We start from the raw sequence: 26,499 nt of genomic DNA on the forward strand, positions 1-26,499 counted from the left end.
AGGTGGGGCAAGGAGAGCTGCTGCCAGTCAGTGTTGACAATACTGGGCTAGATGGACCAATAGTCTGACTCAGTGTAAGGCAGCTTCCTGTGTTCCTAATTACTAGTACAAAACATACAAGTTAATTATAAAAATACAAAAAGCGTTGGATCCAATGCAGGCCATCGGCTAGTGGAACAGAAACTACTAGCCAGATGAATTTCTCCTCCCCACTGCAGCTCCCCCATGCCCACCAAATCTGGGTTTGGGGACCTTCCAGAACATATTTGGGGCAATTGTCAGGGACTGTAAGTGGAGGAGAGGATGAGGAAGTCCCGTTGCACCAGTGAATATCCACTTTGGCGACACGGTATCCAACCCAAATACAGAACTAACAACTTGTGCCTGTTTTATTAGTTATGGGTTGAAGGTACTGCTGCTGAATGCCAGCTTGGTGAATGGGAAAACAACAGCCATCCAGGACTTGATCCTGGATGAGCATGTCAGCTTGGCCTGTATCACAGAGACTTGGTTGGATGCATCTGCCCCCAGCTCTGCCTACCTGAGTTCTCCATGCTGCAGCAGGCAAGAGTGGAGGGTGGGGGCAGAAGGCAGAGTTGCAATGGTCTATCCTGATTCTCTCCCCCTGACCAGGTGTCCCATCTCAGAGTCTTCCAGTTTTGAATGTGTGTATCTGAAAGTGGGTACTCAGGACAGAACAGGGATTCTGTTGGTGTACCACCCATCCCGCCACCCAACATTCTCCCTTCTGTGGGCCTGTCCCAAATGACATCTGCCCCATTCATTTGACAGGGCACACCTTGGATCTTGTTTTCTGTGGTGAGTGGGATGATGGTGATCTGGGGATGGAGGAATGCTCTGTTGTCATGATCAGATCCCCTACCTGATCTGGGATAGACTTACTGGGACTAGAAGCCTTTGCAGGGGTGGGGACCAATTAGGCTGGTCTGTCCCAGGAGGCCCAAATGGCTTTCTGATGGCTCTTGGGGCTTTTCCTATCATCATGGTATGTAATTGTGTCAAAGCCTTGGTGGACCTCTGGAATGGGGAAATGGTCCAGGCAGTAAACACAATTTCTCTTAAACATCCTATCCCATGGATGGAGATAAACCATCTCCCAGGTTTTCCAGCAAGCTAATGGTGATGAGACTAATGTGATGATGGCTAGAGTGATGTTGGGGAGGAACTCAGAGTAAGTCCAACCAATCACAGGCTAGGGCTGACTAGAAGGCCTACTCTGTGGCAGTGGTGGTGGCAAAGAAATTGTTCTTCTTTGCCACATTGCACAGAGTCACCAGATGGAGCTCTCTCAGGTGGTCAAAGGCCTGTTGCATTGTGGCCCATGAGAAGAAAATGTGGACCTCTTGATAGCCCATTGTGATGAATTTGTGCGAGATTTTGCAGACAAAATTGGTTGGATCCTTGCCAGCTTGAATGCCATTGTGGACAGAAGTCCAGTGAAAGGAACTTTGGCCCCTGCGTATCCAGTTATAAAATATACTTTTCAATTTGTACAGCCTGAGGGTGTGGATAGGATCCTTGGAGCAGTGAAGGTACACATATATGCTGTACCCTTGGCCTTCCTGGCTTATAAGAGCAGCCGGGGCAGTGGCACTGGCCAAGTGGGTAAGGGTAAGGGTGAGACATTATCTCTTTAAAGCAAGGTGTAATTCTATCTTGTCTATAGGAGGCAGTGGTGAGACTTCATTAAAAAAACATTTGCCTAAATTCTACCGTACTGGATAATTTCTGGCCAGTGTCCAATATTCTATTTTTGAGCAAGGTGTTGGAGCATGTAGTGGCATCTCAGCTGCAAGGATTTCTGGATGAGGTGGATTATTTAGATCCATTTCAATCTGGCTTCAGACCTGGTTATTATGGGACAGAGACTGCTTTGGTCTCCTTGGTGCACGATCTACATCGGGAAGTGGTCAGGGGAAGTGTGTCCCTGTTGATTCTGCTGGACCTCTTGGTGGCTTTCTATACCATCAGCCATGATATCCTTCTGTGTGTTTCTCTGGGATGGGGCTGAGTACTGTTCTACAGTGTCTCCACTCCTTTGCAGGGAAATCTCAGAAGGTGGTTCTGAGTTGCCCACGCCTGACCTAAAGATTTGGTACTGTCCTTAATTACTCACCATCCATGTGATAATTTGATGGTTATATTTGACAACTTACATACACAATTCAAGCTTTTCTTTTCAAGCCATTGATCAGGTTTATTATTCAATACACATTCATTCATTTATTTTAATAGTTAGTTGTGTCGTATGAGACTCATTGTCCTAATTTTGGAAGAAGATGCAAACAATTCAGTTTTCTGTACTAAAAATATAAATAGAAATTCTAGATTCCCCCCGCCCCCTTTTGATAATTTTGCCAAATCTGTTCACTGAGAGTTTACTTTCTGCACAATTTACATTGGCTGCTCTGTTTTCCAGGAGTAGAGTATGAATGTAGTAGTGACACTGATGTTCAGAACTCCTGATCTCTGGATACATACCATGATAACCACCAAGAGGGCAAATACTGACATGTTAGAGAAAATAATCAGTGGAAATACGATATCAAAGAGCAGAGAAGGAAAGGAGGGAGAGGAAAATTAAAAGGTAGCATAAAGGGACAAGTGAAGATTTCTTTTCATTTGTCCCCAACATCAAACATCTGTGCCACTGAAGTCACATCCGGGTTTTAAGGGATAGCTGTGTTTTTCTATGCATAAAATAGAGAACAGAAGAGCACATGGTATGTGGCTTCTTTCCTTCCTTCTGTCTCATACAATATACACTATTATGTTTCAATATAGACCTATATTTTTATTTCTAAGCAAGACCCTTTTCAACTACAATTGCTGTACCAATTCTTTAGTTCTGTGCAAACCTCTAGATGACCATGCTGGATAATTTGAAAAAGATTGGTTCTTCTAGTATTATGAGAGAGGGAGAAAAAAATCTCAGTCCACTTTGTCTACACCATGCATAATTTTATACACTTCTATCATGCCCCCCCTTACCTTTTTTCTAAGCTAAAAAGGTTAGCGAGACAGGACTTACCTTTGCAGAAGCTATGTTGATTCTTCTTCAGCAAGACTTGTCTTTATATATGCCTGATGATGCCACAACACCCTTCTCTGCATTAGCTGTGGTGCAAACAGCAGGAACTCAGCAACTGGGAACCTCTAGGAATTCCTGTATACAGAGATGTTAATCCCTTTATACCACTCCCATACAGAGACTACTCATGAGCACCCATTTGATCACATAATGCAAAGGGAACACACAGGCCTCTCCAAAGCAAGTGTGAAAGACTAATTTGGGGGGTGGGGGCTTTTGTCAGGCAAGGAAAGGACAACAAGGGAAGCCACAATCACACTCTCACATGAGCAGTATTCATTAGGTCACTACATAGAGCATGAAGTTTGGAACAGGAAATGGGACTTCAAACCCAGCCATGGAAATGGTAGGAATAAGACCTTTTGCATGCCTGGCCAGCAGCAGTCATATCAGAGGCACAAGAGATGGACCATGCAGGACTAGAACCCACACTGCATACTCCACCAAGCAGGTTCCTACCCACTTAGCTACAGCAACAGACGTCCTCCAGCTGCCAGCCTAAAGACCCAGTCATATATGTCAGGAACACATACCTTGTATAAGGAGCTACAGCCCTGTGAAACAGCTTATGTTTTCCATGCAGGAGATCCCATTGTCAAATTTGTGACGTTCAACTGAAGAGACTGAAAAGCTTCTTAAACACAGGTGCATCAGACAGTGTATAGTACTTGGAGCCAATTGGGGGCGATGCTGTATGGACTTCATAGCTCTTTTGACCCACCCCTCCCGTTGGAACCCCTAGTGACATTCCTCTCCCCTGTGTTGTTTGCCTGACTGGCTAGCCCTACTGCCTATCAGCCCAGAGGACCTTAATGGCCATCTTTCTCTTCCAACTGACTGCCATCACACTTGTGGGCAGTGAGAGGTTTTCCCCTTACACTCTCTGGAGCTGGAGTGGGCAAAGGGGGTGGTCACTGACCATGAGCCCTGGTAGCAACAAGGTCCCTAGACCCCTTCCCAGCCGGTGTCCCACCCAGAGGCCAGCTGAAGTGAGACTGAACTAGGTTGGGGAAAAGGGATCCCCAACTGCAAACCCCTTGCAAAAAAAGACACAACAGCTGTAGCAAAGTGAACACCTTTATAGAACAGCACTGGGAATGGAGTGGGTTCTAGTTGGAAAAATATATCAATATAATTGCTAACCAGTCATCCCAGTCAGGATGTTGTGTGTCTGACAGCTGCATGACACATAGTAGAGTAGCAGATGGGGAGTTCCTCATGGTTTCACCTCCATGCTAGGTATGCCATCACTTGTTGCATTACTGTCTGTCATGGAGCTTGCAAGGTGCAGGAGCTTTGCTGAAACAAGTAGCTTGACAGCCCCATGGAAGAACAACTGGAAATGCTCTGTTCAGTTCTGCTGGTCATGTTATGGGCATCACTTGTGGTCTGCACAGAACCCGGCATGGTGATGGTCCTGTTCTCTGCACATATTGGGGTACTGCCTGTGAGACACAAAGTAGCAAGTAATGTGTAGCAGCTGGAGCACCTCATCCCTGAACTTGGATGCACACTGGGTGTTTGTGGGGATGAGAGAGGGAGGGAGAGAGTGATGCCACCTCGAGTGCTTCTCCAGTGCCCTTGCTCAAGCCCTCCCTCCAAAGTTGGATGGTGAGACTGTAATAACTGAGACAATAGTTACCCCTTCCCCTGAAGGGAGTTGCAGTGGAACTCTTTATGTGCAGTGTCTATTTGTTCTACAACATGTGTCCAGGCTGTGATCTTGCAAGACCAAATGTGCTCAGGAGTATTTGGCCAGTAGTAGCTTTTGTTGGAGTGGTGTTCCTGGAATTCACCAGTACAGTGCTTACCTGTATGTGGGGGTGAATCTTTACCTCTGTGACTCCTGTATGGCAGACACTGCTCCCAGCTGTTGAGGAAACATTGTTTCATCAATAAAGTTTAGCCAAGACACAGTGTTCACTTATCACAAGGGAGAGGGGGAAGATGTGAATGGCATTTGCCGCAGTTCTACTTTGTAGTATGGACTTCCCTTTCTGTAGGTCACCTGTGTGGGGTGCTGTGTCCTTGTATATCCAGCTGTAGGAATTGAATGAACATTGCTGTCTGGAGTCCTGAGTATTTGTGTCTGGAGTCCTGAGGTGGAGTACCTGTTAGAGTTCTGAGAAGACAAGTATTAGCAATCTGCTTTTTCTTTATGTGTTCTGAAGCCAAGTTTGTACAACGTGCCCTCTCTTCATAATTTCCATCATCAAAGTTCCTCCTTGTGTCCCCTAAGTTTGCACAACGTGAGGCCAGAGAGGTATAGCTCTTTCCATAATCTGAGCTACAGTCTTCTTGTCTGAGGTTTGTAATGCCGTGTTGGTCTTGACTGGGTGCACAGTTAGTCTTAAACGTAAGGTTTGTTGTGGGTGGCCTGTGCAATAGGTTTTTCCTCCAGTGAGTTCAAAGGGTGTTTATATCACCTCTGAAGTCAGTATTACATTACACCAGGAGCAGGTTTGGGATCTATGGGAGTCTAGGATTTGGTGTATGTCGATTCCTTCTCTCTCACACCCACTTCTTCACCCTGTTTTGGTCCATATGGACCAGCATAGTTGCACCAGAAGTGTAGATATATCATTGTGGAGTTGCACTGCCATATCTCCTAGTTCAAACTCACTTCAGCTAGCCTCTGGGTTATTTATTTATTTATTTATTATTAAATTTATTAATCGCCCATCTGGCTGGTCACCCAGCCACTCTGGGCGATGTACAACATACAATAAAACAGTTTAAAACAATAAAATTCTACAATAAAAACATTTTCTAAAATACCCTAACCCATCCCAAATGCCACCCCACTGGGTTATGCCAGTGTTGTGGGATTTCTGCTATACCCTGCGGCTCCTGAGGAGGAATATCTTGAGTATAGGATTATACCTGTACGGTATTTTTTGTACACATTGTTGCTGAGATTTAAAAGGTGTTTAAAGAGTAGATTTTACCTCCACCACTCCAGTTACATTAATGAACAGAGAGGTGAATCTACCCCAGTTTAAAAATTTTCTCTGTAGAATTGGAAGATGATGGCTATTCCAGCTGAATTCATTTGGAATTCAATTTTTAATTTGTTGAATAGAAGTATAAACTGGAATACATGGAGACAAAATACTGAATTTTAAGACTGGATCTTAATACTTTGTCTTGAAGGATCCTTCTCACTCTCTAAACAGGTAGGGCTCCAAAGGATCCAAGCTACACTTGCTCCATTATATATATTAATATATCAGAATATCGTGGATTGCCAAAATAGATTAGATTTTCCTATCAATAAATAAAATGGGAGAATCTTATAGGACTAGTTTTCCCCAAATGTTACCAGTGGGTTTTCTGTTGAAGCATTGAATGCTTACAGTTATTACACAATTCGGTTGTTCAATCAATATTTTTCTCCTTATATGTATAATTGCCTTCTCTCCTTTCAGAGACCTACTAACCACCAGGCCTCAATGAAAATAAGTGCTAATGAGCTTTGAGATGAAATTAATGCATTGTTTTAATATATATTTATGTAAGATTTCAAGTTTTCTTTTTTTATATATTTCTACAGAGAGGACAAGAAGCACCCATTGGATGCAATTCATTATGTATCATAAGCATGTATTTCAAATTTACTCTTAGTTTGTCTGTTCTCTAAATCAAACTATTCTAATCTTTTCAATCTCTTTTCACAGAAGTCTCTCCATATCTCTTATCATTTTCATCATGCGTCTCTGGATCATCCTATTTTTCCTACTGTATGTCTGTTTTAAGATGGGGTGACCAGCCTTGCCCACAGTATTTGAGATGAGGGAAATCCCTTTGGTTTATGTGATGGCATTGTGACACTATTGCTTTCCATCTCAGTCATTGCGCATGCACTCATTTAGCTGCCCATTGAACGGAGAAGTATTAAAAGTTGTATGAAAAAAAGAATGAGTTCTGAAGGATGCCTTACTTTATCACAAGCAAAACATATTAACGTTAAAGGTTATCATCCTGATCTTTAACACATTAGAATTAACCAGATAATATAATGCAGTTGTGCATTTGTATACTTAAATCCAGAACCTTACACCCAGCTCCTGAAAGTAAATGTTTTGGCTTCAGTGGGACTGACTTCTAAGTAACACATTCTAGATTAGAGACCTTCTCTGCTTCCTGGGACCACTTTCTACTCCCCTTCTAAGTTCACTGTTTCCCTAACTGTTGCCCACACAGCTCCTCCTTTTCCTATTGCCTGTGTCAGATTTTAATTCCAACCAAGCTAACCTTGCACTTCAATACAGAAAATTGCATATGAGCATTCTCTGGTGGACAGTTTTATTTCCTTAGAAAGTTAGAATATTTGAACATTCCATGACATCACACCCACTCACTCAATTGTTTATAGAACATTTCACTGCTGCCACAACATTACAGACAAGGAAGCAATGTTGATACGTTTTTTAAAAAGTATTAATACTAGTACTTCCTCTGTAGCATTTGTTCTAACAGTTGCATTGCTAAGGTTCTGCCTCTTGTATTGGCTTACGCACTGAGAGACTGCGGCCATAAGGGATTTAATTTGCAATACAGCCATGACTTTTTTTCCAAAAAGAATCTTTATCTCTCTTGTACACTGAGAAAATGATCACACCGAATTAGAGAATATAATTATGTAACTTTATGTAAGAAAGATGCAGTTATCAGCTTATTTACCGACAGCTGGATGGGCCGAGCTGATGTCCTGTTCATTACAACTTGTTTTTTAAAAAAACTACTTACTAATATAGATAGCTGATCAGCCAACCACACAACTAATGGGTTGGATCCAGAGGATGTTTTTGTGAGATAAAAGGTTCCTCCATTCACATGAGAGGGGGCACAGTTTCTGCTGACTGCCCACTCCAACAGCTGTACACATCGCCATATTTCATACTGCTCCCAAGAGTTCCCCACCCTCAAGATTGGGTGCTAGGGTTGCTATACAGAGATGGGGACATAAAAGCCCTGTTGTACAAACAACACCACTTGCAGTTCTCTCAGTATAACTCATTGTCGTATTAAATTTCCCAGTTTCTCCCAACACTTAATTCCTTACTTAGTTATAGCTTCCTGTTATTTCATTTTGTTTCCTAGTTCTACTGTAGAACTAACTAATGCCTTAGATCTGTTTGGTTTCAACCTGGTTCCCTGCAAGTTCTGCTGAAATAGCTATGTGAGCTGGTCTCTCTAGAACAAACAAAAGACCAGAAATATACTCAGCATGGTGTGTATTTTGACATTGGTCTTTCTTCACTTGGGATCCACAATGTTTGCTTCATAAGTAACTATTCAGATGTATTCAAAAATGAATTGGACATTTTTTTACCAGGCTTTGCAAAGTTGCAGAACTACTTAATTCCTTTATCAGTATATTCTTAGATTTAGTCTTCTTGCAAGCATTCCCAGAGTTCTGAATGGGGGCTAGGATTTCTTCTCCTAGAAACTTCTTCCAGTTTCTACAGTAGGGGTGGGGGACTTTTGTTATGTAGTGACAGCACAGACTAGATGAGTAGTTTAAAAATTTTGGAAATAGGTAACCTCTAAAGTATATTTTGAGTGCCTTCTGAGATGGGTTATATCCCTGCTGGTTACATGATATGCGTGAAGCATGGTTTTACTTTACTTTATCTAATTTAAAGTGAGTTAAAGCTCTTACTGTAAGGATTCAGTGGGCCAGTTCGCATGACAGAACAGCCCCACTGTGGATTATTTAAACCACAGTGAGGCTGTAGTGGAGGCGGCCACCATTTTGCATATCCAAGCCCCACTTGGGGGTTGTCGTGCTGGGTTATATGAGGGTTAAACAATGCTTGCATAACCCTAGAACAGACCATAACCCTCACAAAATACATATTTACTGGATTCGCACGACATGACAATCCCCAAGCAGGACTTGGATATGCAGAGTGGCGCCAGTGGGCACTGCAGCTCGTTGATCTGCACCAAGCTGCACCATATCATGAGAACCAGGTCAATGAATCAAAGTGTCTTAAAATCCATTCAGATTTGGGTGCTCAATTTTTGTCTGCTATTTATTAATAAATATGGAGTAATCCTACTGAGTATTCACTTCTAGATTTGCAGTTTCACTTTGTACTTTGATAACATTAAAGCTGACTCTTGTGTTCTGAAAATCAAGTTTTTACAGCCCTGTGAGAACTGTACCATTACATAATCCAGGTGAGGGAATCATGTTTCATATGCTCTTCTCACATTAAAGAGCACATTAAAAAGCCTCCATAGCTCAAAACATACAGAAAACTAGTGTATCAGGGACAAGCTACGCCACTTTTCCTTAACAGTGTAGCTTTCTCTGGGTAGAGCAGATGACAGGGGAAGTATTTGATAATGTGGCTTCCTTACTTGTATTCCAAGGTGATATAGTCCTAGGGGTCTGCTCAGTATGCGTTTTCTGAATGTGTAGATTGAACCTATAGCTCTGCATGTGACAACAGTTCTTTTGGGTTTTATTGCAACTGGCAGATCAGACAAACATCTAAAACCAATTTAAATATACCTTGATTATATCATGATGAAAAATGCAGCATTTCTGTGGTTTCCATTTAAAATAAACTGTGTGTGTAATATATGTCTTGCTTAATAAATTAAATGTGGCAAAACATCTTTAAGAGTTGCAATCCCTTATCGTAAAAGTGGTCCCGCACAAATACCATCTTTTTTTTATTTCTGTGAATATGAGCCCCTTACTCATGACAGCTCACCAGTCACCATTAGCGCTGAGAAATCCCCAGTGCATGTTGGTTCTCTTAATTCGAAGGCTGTAGAGGGTCAGGTAGTTCATTGTCAAAACATACTGTCTTTGTTAACTCCCCCCCCCAAGTAACTTGTAGAACAAAAGAAAACATTGTGACCTCCCACATAATGTATCGTCCTTGTTCTTATCTTTTTTCATCTTTATTTTCACCTTCCTTTGAACTCCATAATGTTTGAAGACAACTCAACAAGGTTGTCAGTAAAATTAAATGATTGACAGGCACTCTTCAGTCTTCTGTTCCAATGTGAATGCTATTCTTTTTCCATCTTTGTCTTCTGTAGAGCATGTCCCTTTTGTTTATTTTGACATCACCCTAAGCTTTGATTTTGTTCGTGTTTTCGCATTTGATGGGCCCTGACATGAGAACACCTCAAAGGTGCCTTCACTTTGCAACCTAGTTATTTTAGTCTCCATTTCTCCTTTCATTCATTTATCTAGATCCACATCTTCTCTCTGTAATAAACAAGGGCAGCCCCATTGTAAAGTGGTCTATGACATAGATTGGGCTTTGAATTTGCTTTAATGTGTTTTTCCTTTTCCCAAAGGTCTAATTATATAATTAGCAAACATAGTGCTTCAGAGCCTAACTTAATATGTATTTGTTCTAGTAAATGCTTCTTCCCATCTAGAAAAGAAAAAAAAGAAAACCGCAAGGGGAGGGTTGGTGGTAAATGCATTTATATTCTAAAATACTTTGTTTATTCCCCACCTTTCTAACTCAAAACTCCAACCACTTAAGGTACCATACAAATCAAATTAAAACAACATGAAATCATCAAAATAACAGAAAATAAAATCAATACAAATCCAACAAATTATAGTGACAGACCAGCAGGAAAATTATCCAATCCATAAGCCAAAGACCTGCTTAAATAAATTAAAAAAGAGGTATTCAGCAGGAGATGATATGCCATCAGTGAAGGGGCAGTGTGGATCTCTTGGGGGAGAGAGTTCCATATGGTAGAAATACATTATGAAAATAGGAAGATATTTTTAGAGTCATAAGAATTGTTCAAAGTACTATTAAAAAAATAGTGGAACTTGAATTCCAAAACAGCTCTTAATACTGATTTCACTGAGGGCTCTACTGAGAACAATGAGATTTGGTTGAGCGTATTTTGCTTCCATTAAAGGTATACATGATCCCTGACAGAAGTTGGTCTAAAGAATAGGGTTATATCCAAAGGTACCTTATCATGAATGCAAAGGCCTTGCATCTTCTGAGGACTTCAGCAAATCGAAGGGGGCAGTTAATTTTCGCTGATTTCCCCACTGCATCTTCCCCACTGTGCCCTCTCTCATGCTGTTCTAGAGTACCCCCAGAGCAGTATTTCAAGGGCTACAAGGGGAGGGATGAATCCACAAAAATCATCCCCCTTCCATTTGCAGAAGCTTCTGCTCATTCAAACACCCTTCTACAGATGGAGTGACACTTTTGTATCCAACCCATACCAGATGATACGCAGTTTATGTCTTCAATTAAAAAATCAAGCTACTAGACTTTTTAGATGTTCAGCACAGTGATATGAGTTTTCAGTAAACAAATTATTAGTATTGTTATTTACTTCTTCCCCACTCTTCTAATCAGATGAATTCTCAGAGCAACTTACAAAAGAAATACAGTGTACAATATTCTCTACTGCACCCGTGTAAATGTACAAAGAACACAAAAGTGATTCTTCCTCGAGTATATCCAAGGACTTTGGTGCAGGAGATGTGATGGTTTTTAAAATGCTAAATAGCCAACTATCTAGGCTTAAATAGAATTAGACCCAGTTTGCACGTAACAGCTGACCATGGGTTGTTTAATCCATAGTTAGTTGTGGCCACAGAGTAGCAAGCAAGCACACTGTCTCCTGCATGCTTGTCGCTTCTGCTTTCCTAAACAACCCAGGAACAACAAACCATGGGTTAAAACTCTGGGTTCTTAACCCTAAACAAACCAGAGTGCCAAGTTTGGATGTTATGACAACATCCAAAGGAAAATGGAAGGAGGCGGAACCCAGCACTCTCACTCTCTCCCTCATGCTCACATACAACCCTGGGTTTGGTAACCATGGGTTGTTTGATCATGTAAACTGGGTCAAAGCTAACCCAAAGTTTATTTCATCCATGCGTTGTTGAGTTCTGAGTTGTCGTGATGTCTGAACCCACCCGTGCTAACAAACTGATGGTTTGTTGTTGAGGTGAACTTTGGCTTATTTGTTTGGGTTTTTGTTATGTCTAAACTCAAAACCATGGGTTGTTTTGCCAGACTACAGATCCCTCAGGCATGAGTGTTAAAAAAAAACCCCAAACAATCACTCTATGTGCCTCTACTACAGCGCCGCAAAGGCATTTGGAATACAAGGAGGGAGTGGGCAAAGGAGGACAGAAACAAACAGCCTGCATGGACTAAATAAACCATGGGTTACCATTATGTGCGAACAAGGCCTACGTGGAAACATGATTGTAGGGAATATCAGTTAAAAAAACCATTCCTATGCATTTAGGTGGCCTGATGAATAATGTTTTGATCAATCAGAGAAACCTTGGGTCAGAAAAGATAACGCACATATCGGCTCTTATCCCCCTGTCAGCGACGTAACCAAACTCAACAGTTCCTTCCTTCTTTCTTTCTCTGCTGCAACTGGTAAGAAGGCAGTAGGCAGACAGCAGCAGTCACTACATCCCACATTCTAAATTCCCAAAGTTCTCAATCACGTCTTTCTTGCCAGATTGCTGAAGAGTGGCTGTCCTGGGAGGAGGCCTCCAAAATCATCACAACTTTGCCTATCCTCTAACAAGCTCTATATCTTTGATGACACAATTCAATAATAAACTGATAAAATATTTAGCCAGAATATTTTCTGGCTGTGTGTACATTTACTTGTGTTAGGTGCAATGCAATCCTGAGCATGTTTACTCAGAAGTAAATCTCACTGAGTTCAGTGTGACTTGGTCCCAAGTGACCTTAGGTTGCAATCATATTATAATCCCTGCAATTGTAACCCACTTACCTCAGAGTAAGCCCCATTGAACTCACTGGAACTTACTCCTGAGTAGACATGTAGGAATATACTGTAAGTAATTTTCAGTTTTCATTCAGTCTTCTATTATTTACTGATTATTATGATTATGTAAATCAGCATTGCCCAACCTGGTACCCTCCAGATGTTTTAGGTTTCCAACTACCATCAGCCCCAGTTAGTATGGCCAATTGTCAGGAATGCTGGGTGCTGTAGTACAAAACAAAAGGAAGTCTTTAAATGGAAAATCTTTGTTTTATTTCAGTATAATTGTATATTGAAGCCTCAGTCTTCAGAAGGAAGTGAGATTTTTTATTCTATAACATATATGATGCCTCTGTAGATCTGTTTTACCCACATTCATTTTAAGGGATTTTAGTGGCTATAGGATTCTTCGCTCTAGGCATTCTTTTCGGCTAGCTTTATACACACTTCACTCATCAGTTGCTGTCTTTTGGTGGAGGGGAGGCAACTAGCAGCATAATCAGTGAGGCTTTTGTTTTGTGTTTTGTACAAAATTAAATCAGTTTCTAATCACTGTTCCATGCAAACAATTTACTTTTAGAAGTTACACTGAAAATACAGAGATAGCAAAGAAATAAGTTTCCCTTCTTTTAATTAGATCAAACCCATTTTATGAACCAAAGTCAAGCTCTGCTTTAAATAATCAAGTTACATCGCTGCAAGAAACGGAAAGGAAGATGAAAAGAAAAGCTCCTGAACCACCAGTCCTGTCACCAAAGACAGAAAGGGAAACAAGTGAGAACATGTCAGCTATTCATGCAGTGAAAGAGCTTTCCTCTTCTCCTAAGGTATGTAGCTACCATGTCACCAGTGTTTGTAAATGTCTGTTAAAAACTGAAATTCCTCTTCTTGTATTGCATACATTGGCACTTTACTTTGTTAATACTTACATGAATTTTATTTGGCTATACATCCTCAGTTTATCTTCATTTACTTCACTATGCATGGACAGAGCCAAGATTTTGAAAGCTTGTGCAGTGACATGACCGGAACTGGCCCAAGACTTTGGCGCTGCTCCCAAACAGTTGTCCTGTGTGTTCCAAGAGGTGTCCAAGTCATAACTGCACATTCTGAGAGCTGTGCCCAGAATCCTGTGGGCACCAGTCAGAACACTTGTTGCTTCATTAGCAGCCTCTCCCACCCCCAAATTGATAGTTGAAGCAATCTCATCACCTGTTTCTGTAATCAGCACTAAACATGAGCTGCAACTCCTATTGGAATTGTGATGTTATTGTGGCTCTTTTTGCTCTTTAAACTGATCTGAGAGCACTTTGTCCTGAAAAGTGGCCTAAAATACCTTAAATAAAAATAAATCACATGCAGTAATACTTAAAACAACAGATCTTGCAAAGCCTTTCTGTGAAAGTTAGGTTGAACAGTACCATATTTTCTAACACTTCAGTTGCAGTCTTATGCACACTAACGTGGGAGTAAGCCCCACCTAGCACTGTGGGACTTATTTCAGAGTAAACATGCTTATATAGGGGGAGGGGGATCTTCATTACAGGAGAGAGAAGTGGAAGTGGAAGGAAGAAACCACTTGAGTCAGGTGCCTGGCATATCATGCTAAACAATTCACTGAATCTTAACTTCAAAATACATTTGCTGCATTGTTTGTATAGCTAGACAGTATAAATCCAGCTGCAAAGTAGGAAAGATAGTAATTCAAAGTTCTGTGTAATTTACGTCCAAATTGTAAAAAAACCTCAGGTTCTGTAATCAAAATGATTTATACACGAGGTTAGATCCAGACTTTACATCCCATGAACAGAAGGGCTCCTTATGTCTATGGAAGGTGTTTGATCCAGCAGAGGTATTGCTGATTTCCCCCTCCCCCTGCAGTTGTGTGTGCCCTCTGATTATGCCCTCTTAGGGCCCCCACCTCTCAAGAGCATATTTTCAGAAAGGGCAAGTGGCTGCAGAAGGAGAAGGGAAAAGTCACCTCTCCTCACTTTAAGCAGGACTGTCCCTTGAATGGAACTCCACTCAAGGATGCTTCTGCTTATGTGGACAAAGTCTGGATCCAGCCCATTTACCGTATCTGTGTGTGTGTGCGTGCGCGCGCGTGCACACACACACACACACACATATATATATATATATATATATATATATTAATTGCCCATCTGGCTGGTCACCCAGCCACTGTGGGCGATGTACAATAATAGAAACAGCTTAAAACAATAAAATTCTACGTTAAAAACATATTTCTAAAAATACCCAAACCCACCCCAAATGCCTGCCTGAACAACCACGTTTTAATGCATGGCGGAAGCTCATTAACAAGGGGCATGGCGGAGTTCCCTAGAGAGGGAGTTCCACAGAGTGGGGGCCACCACAGAGAAGGCCCTCTCCCTCATCCTCGCCAGTCTAGCTGTCCTGGCTGATGGGACAGAGAGAAGGCCATCCAAGGCTGATCTTGTTAAGTGGCCTGTCTGGTATTGCTTGAGGCGCTTCTTAAGATAGGCTGGGCCGGAACTATATAGGGTTTTAAAGGTCAAAACCAACACCTTGATTTGGCCGGGAAAACAACTGGTAACCAGTGCACCTCCTTCAGCACCGGAATGATGTGATCTCGCCAGTGGCTGCCTTTAATCAGGCGAGCCGCCGCGTTCTGTACCAGCTGCAGCTTCTGAATTGTCTTCAAGGGTAACCCCATGTAGAGTGCACTACAGGAGTCTAAACGAGAGGAGACCAGGGCATGTACTACCGATGGGAGCAGATGGTCGGGAAGGTAGGGGCGCAGCCGGCATATCAGATGGAGTTGATACAGCGCTGTCCAGCTCACAGCTGACACTTGAGCCTCCATGGACAGCTGGGAGTCCAAAATGACGCCCAGGCTGCGAACCTGGTCTTTCAAGGGTAGCCGTACCCCATTCAACACCAGGTCAACATCCCCCAACCTCCTCTTATCTCCCACCAAAAGTACCTCGGTCTTGTCGGGGTTCAGCTTCAGCTTATTCCTCCCCATCCATTTATTTTAAATCTGCTATTTTTTCCAAGATGAAGTCTTTTGGAAACTTCAGATTTTTGTTTTATTTTTAACGTAGCCTACTTGGAATGTGTTGAATTATTCCTTTGTGATAAAATGATGTACTTCTGTTCCTTTCTGTCAAGTAAATTTACTGGATGTGAGGTATGGTAGCCAGTGTTTGAAGGATTAGAATGGTCTGTTCCTCGTGATGCTCTTCTAATAGGGGCAAAAACAGCAACACGCTTGTTTTGAACAATTGCAGTGGAAGAAAGATCTTTCCCTTTCTCCACCCCATCCAAAAAGTGAAATGTATTCTGTTGTGGGTGAGTGAGACAAGAAATAACAGCTTCAGTTTGGAACGTATATTAGTACCTAGCTTTACTCAGTGATAAAAAAAAAACTTTCTGCATTTCACTGTGGCTCCTCATTCAAATGGAGCAAATTGTATTGGATGAATAGTAAAAAAAAAAAAAAAGACCCACGGTTCTCAAATGATGAGAAATGCTTTGCAGTGGTCCTTCCACAAATGGAAGTACTCGTGACTTCATCATGTAACAGGTTACTAGATAAAGGTGAAAATCGTATTCAGTAATTTTAAAGGGAAGTTATTCAATTATAGATGGCAACTCTACACCAGCCATCTATAAATAGCAAATAAATAGCAACTCCATAGTTGTTATTTCTTTTGAATAAGTTTTTTTTTTCAATTTCCCCCCGATAATCCATTATATGAAACCTCTTTCAGAGTGTTTTTAATTTTGAATCTGGAAAGGAAAGGAGTGAAAAAATCTTTCAGCATGTCTTCCAGACCCCCTTTAAAACCTATAGCAGCCCTTAAGGGCCTTGTATTTTAGATATCATCATTCCGGTTAAGAACTGAATGGAACTCCTTGTCACATCTATCAAACTGTTGCTTAATTAGGCGGAGAGCTTGCTGATGAATCCCTGTCCCTCAAGGGCTGATCATGCCATTTCCTCAGTTCTACCAACCAAGGAAGAAAGATTGAGACCAGAAGCCTCCCCTAGGAAGCAGGAGAAAACTTGGCAAAGAGACCACTGAACTAGCACTCACAACACAGAATCACATTTTTTTTTTAATTCAGAGAACCTAAGCTTAGTTTTGTTTGCAGTAGAGTTTCTGTGATAAGACTGAAGCATCTCACCTGGTTTCTGATTGAGGTTAGGAAAAAGAACAATTTGGTCAAGACTTAAGATAAGATATTGGCACTTAAATCTGATATTGGAAGAAACAGCATGTGAGGATGTATGACAAGGATTCTTTTTTCTTTTCTTTTTTTACTGCTTACCTGATTGAGTGTGTGTGCCTGCTATTCAGTTATTCAAAATCTAGTTTGAGAAAGAGTATTTGATTAAAGACAATAGGGTTTTCCTTAACCAAGTGGTGCTAGGCAGCTATCAACACCCCTTTCTCTCTCCCGCATCCCGCTCTTCCCACTTGGCCCAGAGGCCATTCCCTCTAATTCTGGAAATCTTGTTTTTTTTTAATTATTTCTATGGATTTAGACTAGGATGATTTGTATGTGAACTGGATTTGCTGAGAAGAGCGACTTATTCAGTATGTTCTGTTCTGTATCTCTGCTTCTTTATTGGCACTTACCTTCTTGAGGAATAACCTTTCTACCAGGGGATCCCAATCCCATTGTATTCTGAGTGGTACTACTGCTATCAGACTTCAGCTATTGGGTAGTATAGAAATGTAATAAATGAGTAAATAAATAATAAAACAAATCAAACTGATTGTGGCTGTTTTGAATGCTTATGCCAATGCAGGCATAGAGAGTTTGCAGTACAGAAATGTGGGAGCAGAGTGACTTTCCCTGTGTTTATCATGGCCCTGTTATCCAAAATGTAGCTTTTTAGATCAGAAAGACAGCACTGATAAGGAAGCAGCCAAAGTCACAGAATAAGATGTGCTGAGTAAATAAATAGCCCTGCTACAATGCCAATTCACAGTCAAATTTTTGAATTCACAAATAATTTCAGTACAATGAGTACAATGTGTCACTCTGTTCTTGTGTTAGTTCCTTGCTCTCCACCAGTTCTGTTTTAGCACAGGTGAGGTCAACTGTTTTATATTTAAGGAAAATTGCTCAGAAAAAGCAGCTTCGCTAGAGACTAGATTCTGTGATGTCAGAATTAATTTCTTTCACAAATTTAAAGAAGTAGCCTGAGAATCCTGTCATTAAGGGTTTTCAGCCCAAATGATAGTTACTTAAGAAGTTACTTGGGAATATGTGATATCCTCCTTTAGTCCTTTTCCTCCTGAGGCTTGTTTTGTTTGTGTACATATTGCTTCCACTAGGAGGCAGGTGTCAAATGAAATTCAAGCTATTTTAAAGTGGTAATAGAGAAATGTTGTTGTTGTTGTTGTTGTTTAGAGTAATACATGTGTTTACTGAAATTTAAATAAAGGGAAGCACCGCAATTAAATATTCTCTTACTGAACAATTTTCTATTGGCTTCATTACCTGGGTAAAAGCAGGTGAGATGCAGTAAGACCTTTTACAGACAAATGACTGACTGTATGGTATGATTCCCAGAAGGTACGTTGCTCCAAGTCCTTTTTAAGAAAATCTTAGAATCATAGAGTTTTCTTAATTGCATCTGCAGTTCATATTGTCAAATAGTGATCCATCTGATTGAATAGATCACTCTTTGGCAATATATATTGCAGGTACAGGGGGCCTGTTCCAGCTCGGGACCACAGCAGGGGGAAAGGGTTAAGGCCTTAAATGAGGACTCTGGCATCCTACCAATCCAGCCATCTCTTGTCTGTTTTGATTATTGACACTGAAGTACTGAAGCTATCTTCTTGCTCTGTTCATCATTGCCCACCTGAAGTCCTCTCTCTCTGACTCCAAGTATTTTTAAAAATTGTTTTAAAAGCCTAAGACTCATGTCTAAATGTGCCTTTCTCTTCCTTCTAACCATGTACCCAAGTTCATGTTCATGTCCCTCAATCTCAGAGGAACCATATATGTCCTTTCCCTATTCCCTCCTTTCCCTAATTAGTTGTTTATTTTAAGAAAATGTATTCATTTTTGTTCTACAATATTTAATTGAGAATATTTCTTGGTGTATTGTGAACCATCCAGAGAGCTTCAGTTATTGGGTGGTATAGAAATGTAATAAATAACTAAAATAACAACGTTTGTCACGAGTTCTGATGTACCAGTTCTGATATATCAGGAATTGATTTGTTGCCAGGCCAGAGTGTTGGATTTGGACTGGGGGGATCTGAATTCAAATGCTGCTCAGCCATAAATCTCACTGAATAACCTTGGGCCAGTTACATGAAGGACTTCCAGGTGAACATTGAGAAGGGTTGTGCTGCTAGCCATGCCTCTCTATGCTGAAGCGCCTGTTCATTCAATGCCAGTGTGAAGGGGCCATACGTACATAGAGAGGGAATCCTGGGACAATCCCCAGGATTTGCCCTACATGTGCACATCTGTATGTGCATATGGTTCCTTCACACTGGCAGTGAATGCCAGTGGAAGGAATGGCTGGCATATGCATCAGTGTAGAGGAGGAGTGGCCAGCAGGTGCAACCCTGCTGTTCCCCTCACGTGCTTATGGAATGTGTGGCAGAGGTCATGCGAATCTCCCCTATTCTCACAGCTTAATCCACTCTACAGGATTGTTAGGAGAAAATGGAGTAACATTCATGTAAGCCATTCGGAGTTCCTTGGTGGAATACAGGTTATAAATGGGAAAAATAAATAGACTGTGCCCAGGACAGCAGTGGCCAAAAAAGTGGAAGGAAATACAGGGTCTCCTCTACTATGCAATGCTTTAATACTGTTTGGCTATTACTACCTAGGATGAGACCAAATGTCTATCTAGTCCAGCCTCCAGTTTTCACATGGGAAAGACCTCTGGGAAGGCTGTCACTGAGTCCTGTGTGTTCTCCGGCTATGTAGTTGGCCTTTCAAGCCCTCTTGCCTATTGGTTCCATGGACTTCCTGGATAGAGCACTCTGTGGAAGCTGCTGCCACATATCAAGAGTTCTCAGGATGTGGTGCTTGGCCCTCCTAGGGTTCTCCTATCCATCAGTTCCCTCTAGAAAACTTGGGTGTTGGTAGAGCTGTTGCAGCTGGCCAAGTTACAGATAGCCACATGTAATGGTAGATGGTTATGCCACCATGCAGTCAGTTTTTAAGTAGGCACCATGCAATAAATAATCATTTGGAACTGGCTTCCCTATACCATAGCAAGTAAGGATGTACAAGAATTTCAGTTCAGTTCACAAATCACAGAATCATAGAATAGTAGGGTTGGAAGGGGCCTACAAGGCCATCAAGTCCAACCCCCTGCTCAATGCAGGAATCCAAGTCAGAGCATCCCTGACAGATGGCTGTCCAGCCTCGTCTTGAAGGCCTCCAGTGTGGGAGAGCCCACCACCTCCCTAGGTCATTGGTTCCATTGTCGTATTGCTCTAACAGTCAGGATGTTTTTCCTGATGTTCAGACGGGATCTGGCTTCCTGTAACTTGAGCCTGTTATTCTGTGTCCTGCATTCTGGGATGATGGAGAAGAGATCCTGGCCTTCTTCTCTGTGACAACCTTTCAAGTACTTGAAGAGCGCTATCGTATATCCCCTCAGTCTTCTCTTCAAAAGGCTAAACATGCCCAGTTCTTTCAGTCTTTTTTCATAACACTTTGTTTCCAGTCCTCTGATCATCTTTGTTGCCCTCCTCTGAACCCTCTCCAGTTTGTCTGCATCCTTCTTAAAGTGCGGTGCCCAGAACTGGACACAGTACTCCAGATGAGGCCTAACCAGTGCTGAGTAGAGGGGAACTAGTACTTCCCGGGATTTGGAAGCTATGCCTCTATTAATGCAGCCCAAAATAGTATTTGCCTTTTTTGCAGCCACATCACATTGTTGGCTCATCTTCAGATTGTGATCGACAACAATTCCAAGATCCTTCTCGCTTGTAGTGTGGTTGAGCCACGTATCCCCCATCTTGTAACTGTGCATTTGGTTTCTTTTTCGTAGGTGCAGAACTTGGCATTTATCCCTATTAAATGTCATTCTGTTGTTTTCTGCCCAGCGCTCCAGTCTATCCAGATCACTTTGAATTTTGTTTCTGTCTTCCAAGGTATTAGCTATCCGTCCAATTTTGTGTCATCTGCAAATTTGATCAGCATTCCCTGCACCTCCTCCTCCAAGTCATTAATACAAATGTTGAAGAGCACTGGGCCCAGGACGGAGCCCTGCGGTACCCCACTCGTTACCTCTCCCCAGTTTGAGAAGGTCCCATTGATAAGCACTCTTTGAGTCCGATTCTGTAGCCAACTGTGGATCCACCCGATCGTTGTTTCATCTAGCCCACTTTGAGCTAGTTTGCTCATCAGGATATCATGGCGCAGTTTGTCGAAAGCTTTGCTGAAGTCGAGGTATATGATGTCTACAGCATTCCCATGGTCTACAAGGGAGGTGACTTGATCCAAAAATGAGATCAGATTTGTCTGGCAGGACTTGTTTTTGACAAATCCCTGTTGGCTTCAAGTAATCACTGCATTGTTGTCAAGGTGCTTCCAGATGGATTGCTTTATCATCTGCTCCAGAATTTTCCCAGGGATTGATGTCAGACTGACTGGTCTGTAGTTCCCAGGTTCCTCCTTTTTACCCTTTTTGAAGATAGGGACAACATTAACCCTCCTCCAGTCATCTGGCACCTCCCCCGTCTCCATGATTTCTCAAAGAGAATAGACAGCGGCTCCGAGAGTTCCTTTCCCAGTTCCTTTATTACTCTGGGATGCAGTTCATCTGGCCCTGGAGATTTGAACTCATTCAAAGTAATTAGATGTTCCTTGACCATATGCCTATCGATCTCAAGCTGCAATCCTGCCCCTTCAGCCTGCACTTCACCTTTGCTGGGGGGGGGGGGGTCATAGACCCTCTTTTGGGAGAAGACTGAGCCAAAGTAGGAATTGAGCACCTCTGCCTTTTCTTTGTCATCTGTTATCGTTTTGCCATCCTTATTTAATAGCTGAACCACCATTTCTTTCCTCTGCCTTTTACTATGCACGTAGCTGAAGAAAGCCTTTTTGTTGTTTTTAGCATCCCTCGCTAACCTCAGCTCGTTCTCAGCTTTAGCCTTCCTGACGCCATCCCTGCAATTCTGTGCTACCTGCCTGTACTCTTCCTTTGTTACTTGGCCTTCTTTCCACTTCCTATATGTGTCCTTCTTTGTTTTCAGGCCATCCCTAAGCTTTTTGTGAAGCCACATTGGCTTCTTCTGTTGTCTTCCACCTTTTCTTCTTGTTGGAATTGTTTGTGATTGTGCCTTGAGAATTTCCTTTTTTAAAAACTCCCACCCATCTTGGACTCCTTTTCTCGTTAGCGTCGCTTGCCATGGGACCTTACTGATCATTGTTCTGAGTTTATTAAAATCAGTTTTCCTAAAATCCAAGGTACGGGTTTGACTACACTCGGCTTTTGCTTCCCTTAGAACCAAGAACTCAAGTGCAACATGGTCGCTTTCCCCTAGAGTTCCTGTAACTGCTACTTTATCCACTAAGTCATCTCTGTTGGTTAGGATCAAGTCAAGAATAGCCGATCCTCTAATTCCTTCCTCTGCTTTCTGTAGGAGGAAGTTATCTGCCACACAAGTCAGGCATTTCCTGGAGGGGCCATGTTTTGCAGAATTTGTCTCCCAACAAATATCGGGGAAATTGAAGTCCCCCATTACTACTACATCATGCTTCCTTAAAACATTGGCTATTTGCTTTTCAAAAGTTTCATCCTTGTCTTCTCCTTGGTTGGGTGGCCGGTAGTAGACTCCGACCACCAGGTTCCTTTTATTCTTTGCTCCATTTATTTTGATCCAGATGCTCTCGATGGGGCTACCAAGCTCCTCCTCCTGTATTTCTGTGCAGAGATATGTATTTTGCACATACAGTGCAACCCCATCTCCCTTTCTGTTGCTCCTGTTCTTTTTGAACAAGTTATATCCTTCAGTTGCTGTATTCCAGTCATGACAGTCATCCCACCAAGTCTCAGTTATACCTATCAAGTCATAATTTCCCTCCTGTATTAAGAGTTCAAGTTCGTTCTGTTTGTTTCCCATACTCTGGGCATTAGTATATAGACATGGAAGACCATGTGCTTCATAGTCTGGCTTTCTTCCTACATGTGTCTGAAGACTATTATTGGGCGCTATCAGAGCTGTTCTCTCCGTTGCAGTGCATGCGCCTACGTCCATTGTTACCCCCAACATTACATCTCCCTTCCCCGTAGGATTCAGTTTAAAGCCCTCCTGATGAAGTTCTTCATGCTGTGGCCAAACACATTCTTCCCATCCTTTGTGAGGTGCAACCCGTCCCTTGCCAACAGCCCATCTTCCAGGACGTATAGCCCGTGGTCCCAGAATCCAAATCTCTCTCGTCGGCACCACCTTCGTAGCCAGACATTCACCCGGAGTATTTTTTGTTCCTTTTCTATCCCTCTTCTAACTACTGGAAAGATGGATGAGAAAACTATCTGGGCCCCAAAGTTCTTGAGTTTCCTTCCCAGAGCTTCAAAGTCTGACGTGATTTCTTCGTCGCTCCACTTGGCAGTATCATTTGTTCCCACATGGAAGAGAAGAAAGGGATACCTGTCAGTGGGCTTTATGAGTGCAGGCAACCTTTCAGTCACATCTCTAATTTGTCGTCCCGGGAGACAACATACCTGGCGAGTCCATGGGTCTTCGCGACATACTTGGGTCTCGATCCCACGCAGCGAGGAGTCTCCCACTACTACCACTCTTCTCTTCTTCTTCTTGTAGGCCTGGGTTTCATCGCCTCTGTTTGACTGACCTTCTGCCTCTTTCTCACTCTCATGTAGGTTCCCCTGTGATTCTTCCTGTGCAGGCTGTCCTCCAGTCTCATCCGCAAGTACCTGGAATCGGTTCCACAGCTCCACTGCTTCCACTGCTGCAGAGTGGCGTCTAGTTCTTCTCCTCCTAACTGTCACCCTTTTCCAAGGAGTATCCTCTACTCCATTTTTCTTCACCTCAGCATTTCCCACTGCCTCATCTTTCTGTTGCTCTTCAGCTTCTAGTCTTCCCTTTGCTGCTGTAGTTCCCCCATTCTGTCCAAGAACTCTTCGTGTTCTCTTATTCCCCGGAGGGTCGACAGTCGCCGCTCCAGTCCACTTACTTTTTCTTCCAGCAGCGTGATCAACTTGTACTTGTTTCAGGTATAGGCCATGTTGTTCTCAGGCAAGAAAACAAACATTGCACACACCTTGCAGGTCACCACCACTGGAGAGTCTTGTCCTTCCATAGCCTCTTTTCCCTTTTTGCGTCTAGCTTTGTGATTGTTCTAGACTAGCCTGTGCCTGTTCCTCTACTCAGTAGAGGTTAAAAGCAGAGTCCTACTTGTGTGAAAGTGTGTGTTACAAGACAAATAAATGGAAAAAAGTTAGTTAAAAATAAAATGAAAAATGAAAAAAAAAAGTTAAGGGCCTCCCCCTTGACCTCCCCTGCCGAACTCCCCTGGCCAACTCCTGTTTGCTCCCCCCGTGTGCTCGCTCTGGTTGCTCGCTCTCTGGGAGCTTGCTTGCTTCTGTAGTCCCTGGAGTAGCTTGCTCTGCTCTGCTCTGCTCTGCTCTGCTCTGCTCTGCTCTGCTCACCTGGGAGGCGGGAAACAGCAACCCTATTGCTGCAACCTAGCAACAGCAAATCACCATTCACAACCCTAAACACGAACGGGACGACGTTTTTCAAAATGTTTTGCACATTCCTGAACTTGCTGTCATGCTCACAAAATGCAATTTTTTAAAAATGTGCACTTTGAAATTTGCCTTAAAAAAAGTATTTTCATACTTTAGCAAATATGCACAGAAATGTGCACTTTTCCCATTAGAACAAATTAAAATACAGGTCGGAAACGAAAATGTGAGTGAACTGAACTGAGCTTCAAAGTGAAGTTCGGAGAATTTGGCTAGCTCAAACATCCCTGGTTCTCCGATCTGTAATAGTAAGATGGCTGACTTTGTTTTATGTTTCATAATGTTTTCCCATTTTCTTTCCGTGAATTCATTTTGCACATTTGCTGTCCAAAGTTAATTGAAGAGAAAGGTGAATTGCAGGGGAACAAATAGTGAAAGCAATGTACCTGTGACAGCACAGGCTTCATCGTCAGAAGGAGGGGAGGCAAGCAAACTAGCTAACCCATCCCTTCCTTTTTAGTCCACACTATTGGCACCAAGTGGAAGTCTTTATTCTGTGGCTGCCTCCAGTAAACAGTAATTTAACCTCTGGAATTTAATTATTGGCTCAGTTAACTCTCTGTAATGGGTAATGTGGTATGGCACTTTGGTGTGGGCTGAATAGCAAGGCCTCAGACAAAGTTTCTGAAAAACAAACTGCTTTTACTGAAAGATTTAGGAAAGCAAGAAGTTAAACATTTTTTGAGAAAATGCTTTTAGACAAAAAACTAATTTTAGAACAGTTTGAATAGTTAACCATAAGAACAAATAAAAATAAGCACAGATTACGAAATCTATTCTAGATTGTTGCCCTAATGCAGTCAGTACTTTTCCAGGAAGAACCTTCCAGCCCTCTTTGTTCAGTTTCTCCCATCTGTATCCAGTGCAGGACTCCATCTTAGCTTTTTTCTGCAACAGTGCTCTAATGTCAGCTCTCTCTCTCTGTCTCTGTCTCTGTCTCTCTCTCTGTCTCTCAAATTCTCTCTTCTTTCATATCTTTATCTGCACCTTATCCTAACTTGTTTTCTTAACTAGCAACTCTATTTTACAACTTTACTTGCATTCAGTAATTTCACTCCCCCTCCTATCTTTTTAGCCAATCAGAAGAGTAGAGTTCTGGTTAAGTTTGTTTCTGTCAGATTCCTAGGCTGAACCATTGACCTTCCTGTGGGATCATTTCCTCTCTTAAATGCTAGATGTCTTGGCTGATCTTTTAATCCCACTGTTCTGAACAGCCTCTAAAACAAAACAAAAAAGCAATTTTTTTTTATAACCCCAAGAGCCAAACACAAAATGGTTGAAAATGTCATTCCTTTGCACTCTGCACTTGCATCCTCCTAATTTCCATTAGGAATATCTCCTTTTCATGCTTACACTATTTCTTGACAGAGATGCTTCTTCTCCAGGTGACACTGTTATTTTCTGCTGCTCCTTCTCATGCTTGTGATAGTTCTTCTCTTTTAAATCCAGCTGTCTTTGCTTTATTTTGTCTGGAGTTGAGATTGGGTGAGGCCCTTGCCAGGAGGTCTTGCAACTCATCCACAGTTTTTCCTTCAAAGGGCAATCATTGGTTTTTAGACATTTCCGTTAGAGCAATCTGGTTCATTACCAGAAACTCTACCGTTTTTCTAACCTATCTAGTCCCTAGTTTGTTGACGTCTTTCCTTCTCTGCCTTCTTTTTCTTCTATCTCCCTCTGGACAAAAGATTACCACTTAATGCCTTGTTCCACTATTTTCAATCCTATGGGTACCACCATATGTGATGACACAGGCTGTAGCCTGCATAAGCAGAGGGAGGGGACGCAAACAAACCAGCTAGCTCAGCCCCTTCTTTTCCTTGTCCCACTGTATGTGATGGCCTGGGCTGTCATATGT

General features: G+C 42.1%; 1 protein-coding gene across 9 annotated transcripts in view; it reads left to right on the forward strand.

Annotated features, from left to right (window-relative positions):
• Window positions 1-26,499, forward strand: part of EHBP1 (EH domain binding protein 1) — a 367,326-nt gene that overhangs the window by 172,403 nt on the left and 168,424 nt on the right. For all 9 annotated transcript variants that reach the window (XM_084823020.1, XM_084823077.1, XM_084823002.1 and 6 more), the window contains one exon: window positions 13,527-13,716. In XM_084823020.1, coding sequence (XP_084679146.1) covers window positions 13,527-13,716 — 190 coding nt within the window. The remainder of the gene's footprint in view (window positions 1-13,526; window positions 13,717-26,499) is intronic.

Source organism: Heloderma suspectum, chromosome 1, assembly GCF_057233095.1.
Source record: "Heloderma suspectum isolate Gila_16-S chromosome 1, 16-S_ref, whole genome shotgun sequence".
Classification (NCBI taxonomy): domain Eukaryota; kingdom Metazoa; phylum Chordata; class Lepidosauria; order Squamata; family Helodermatidae; genus Heloderma; species Heloderma suspectum.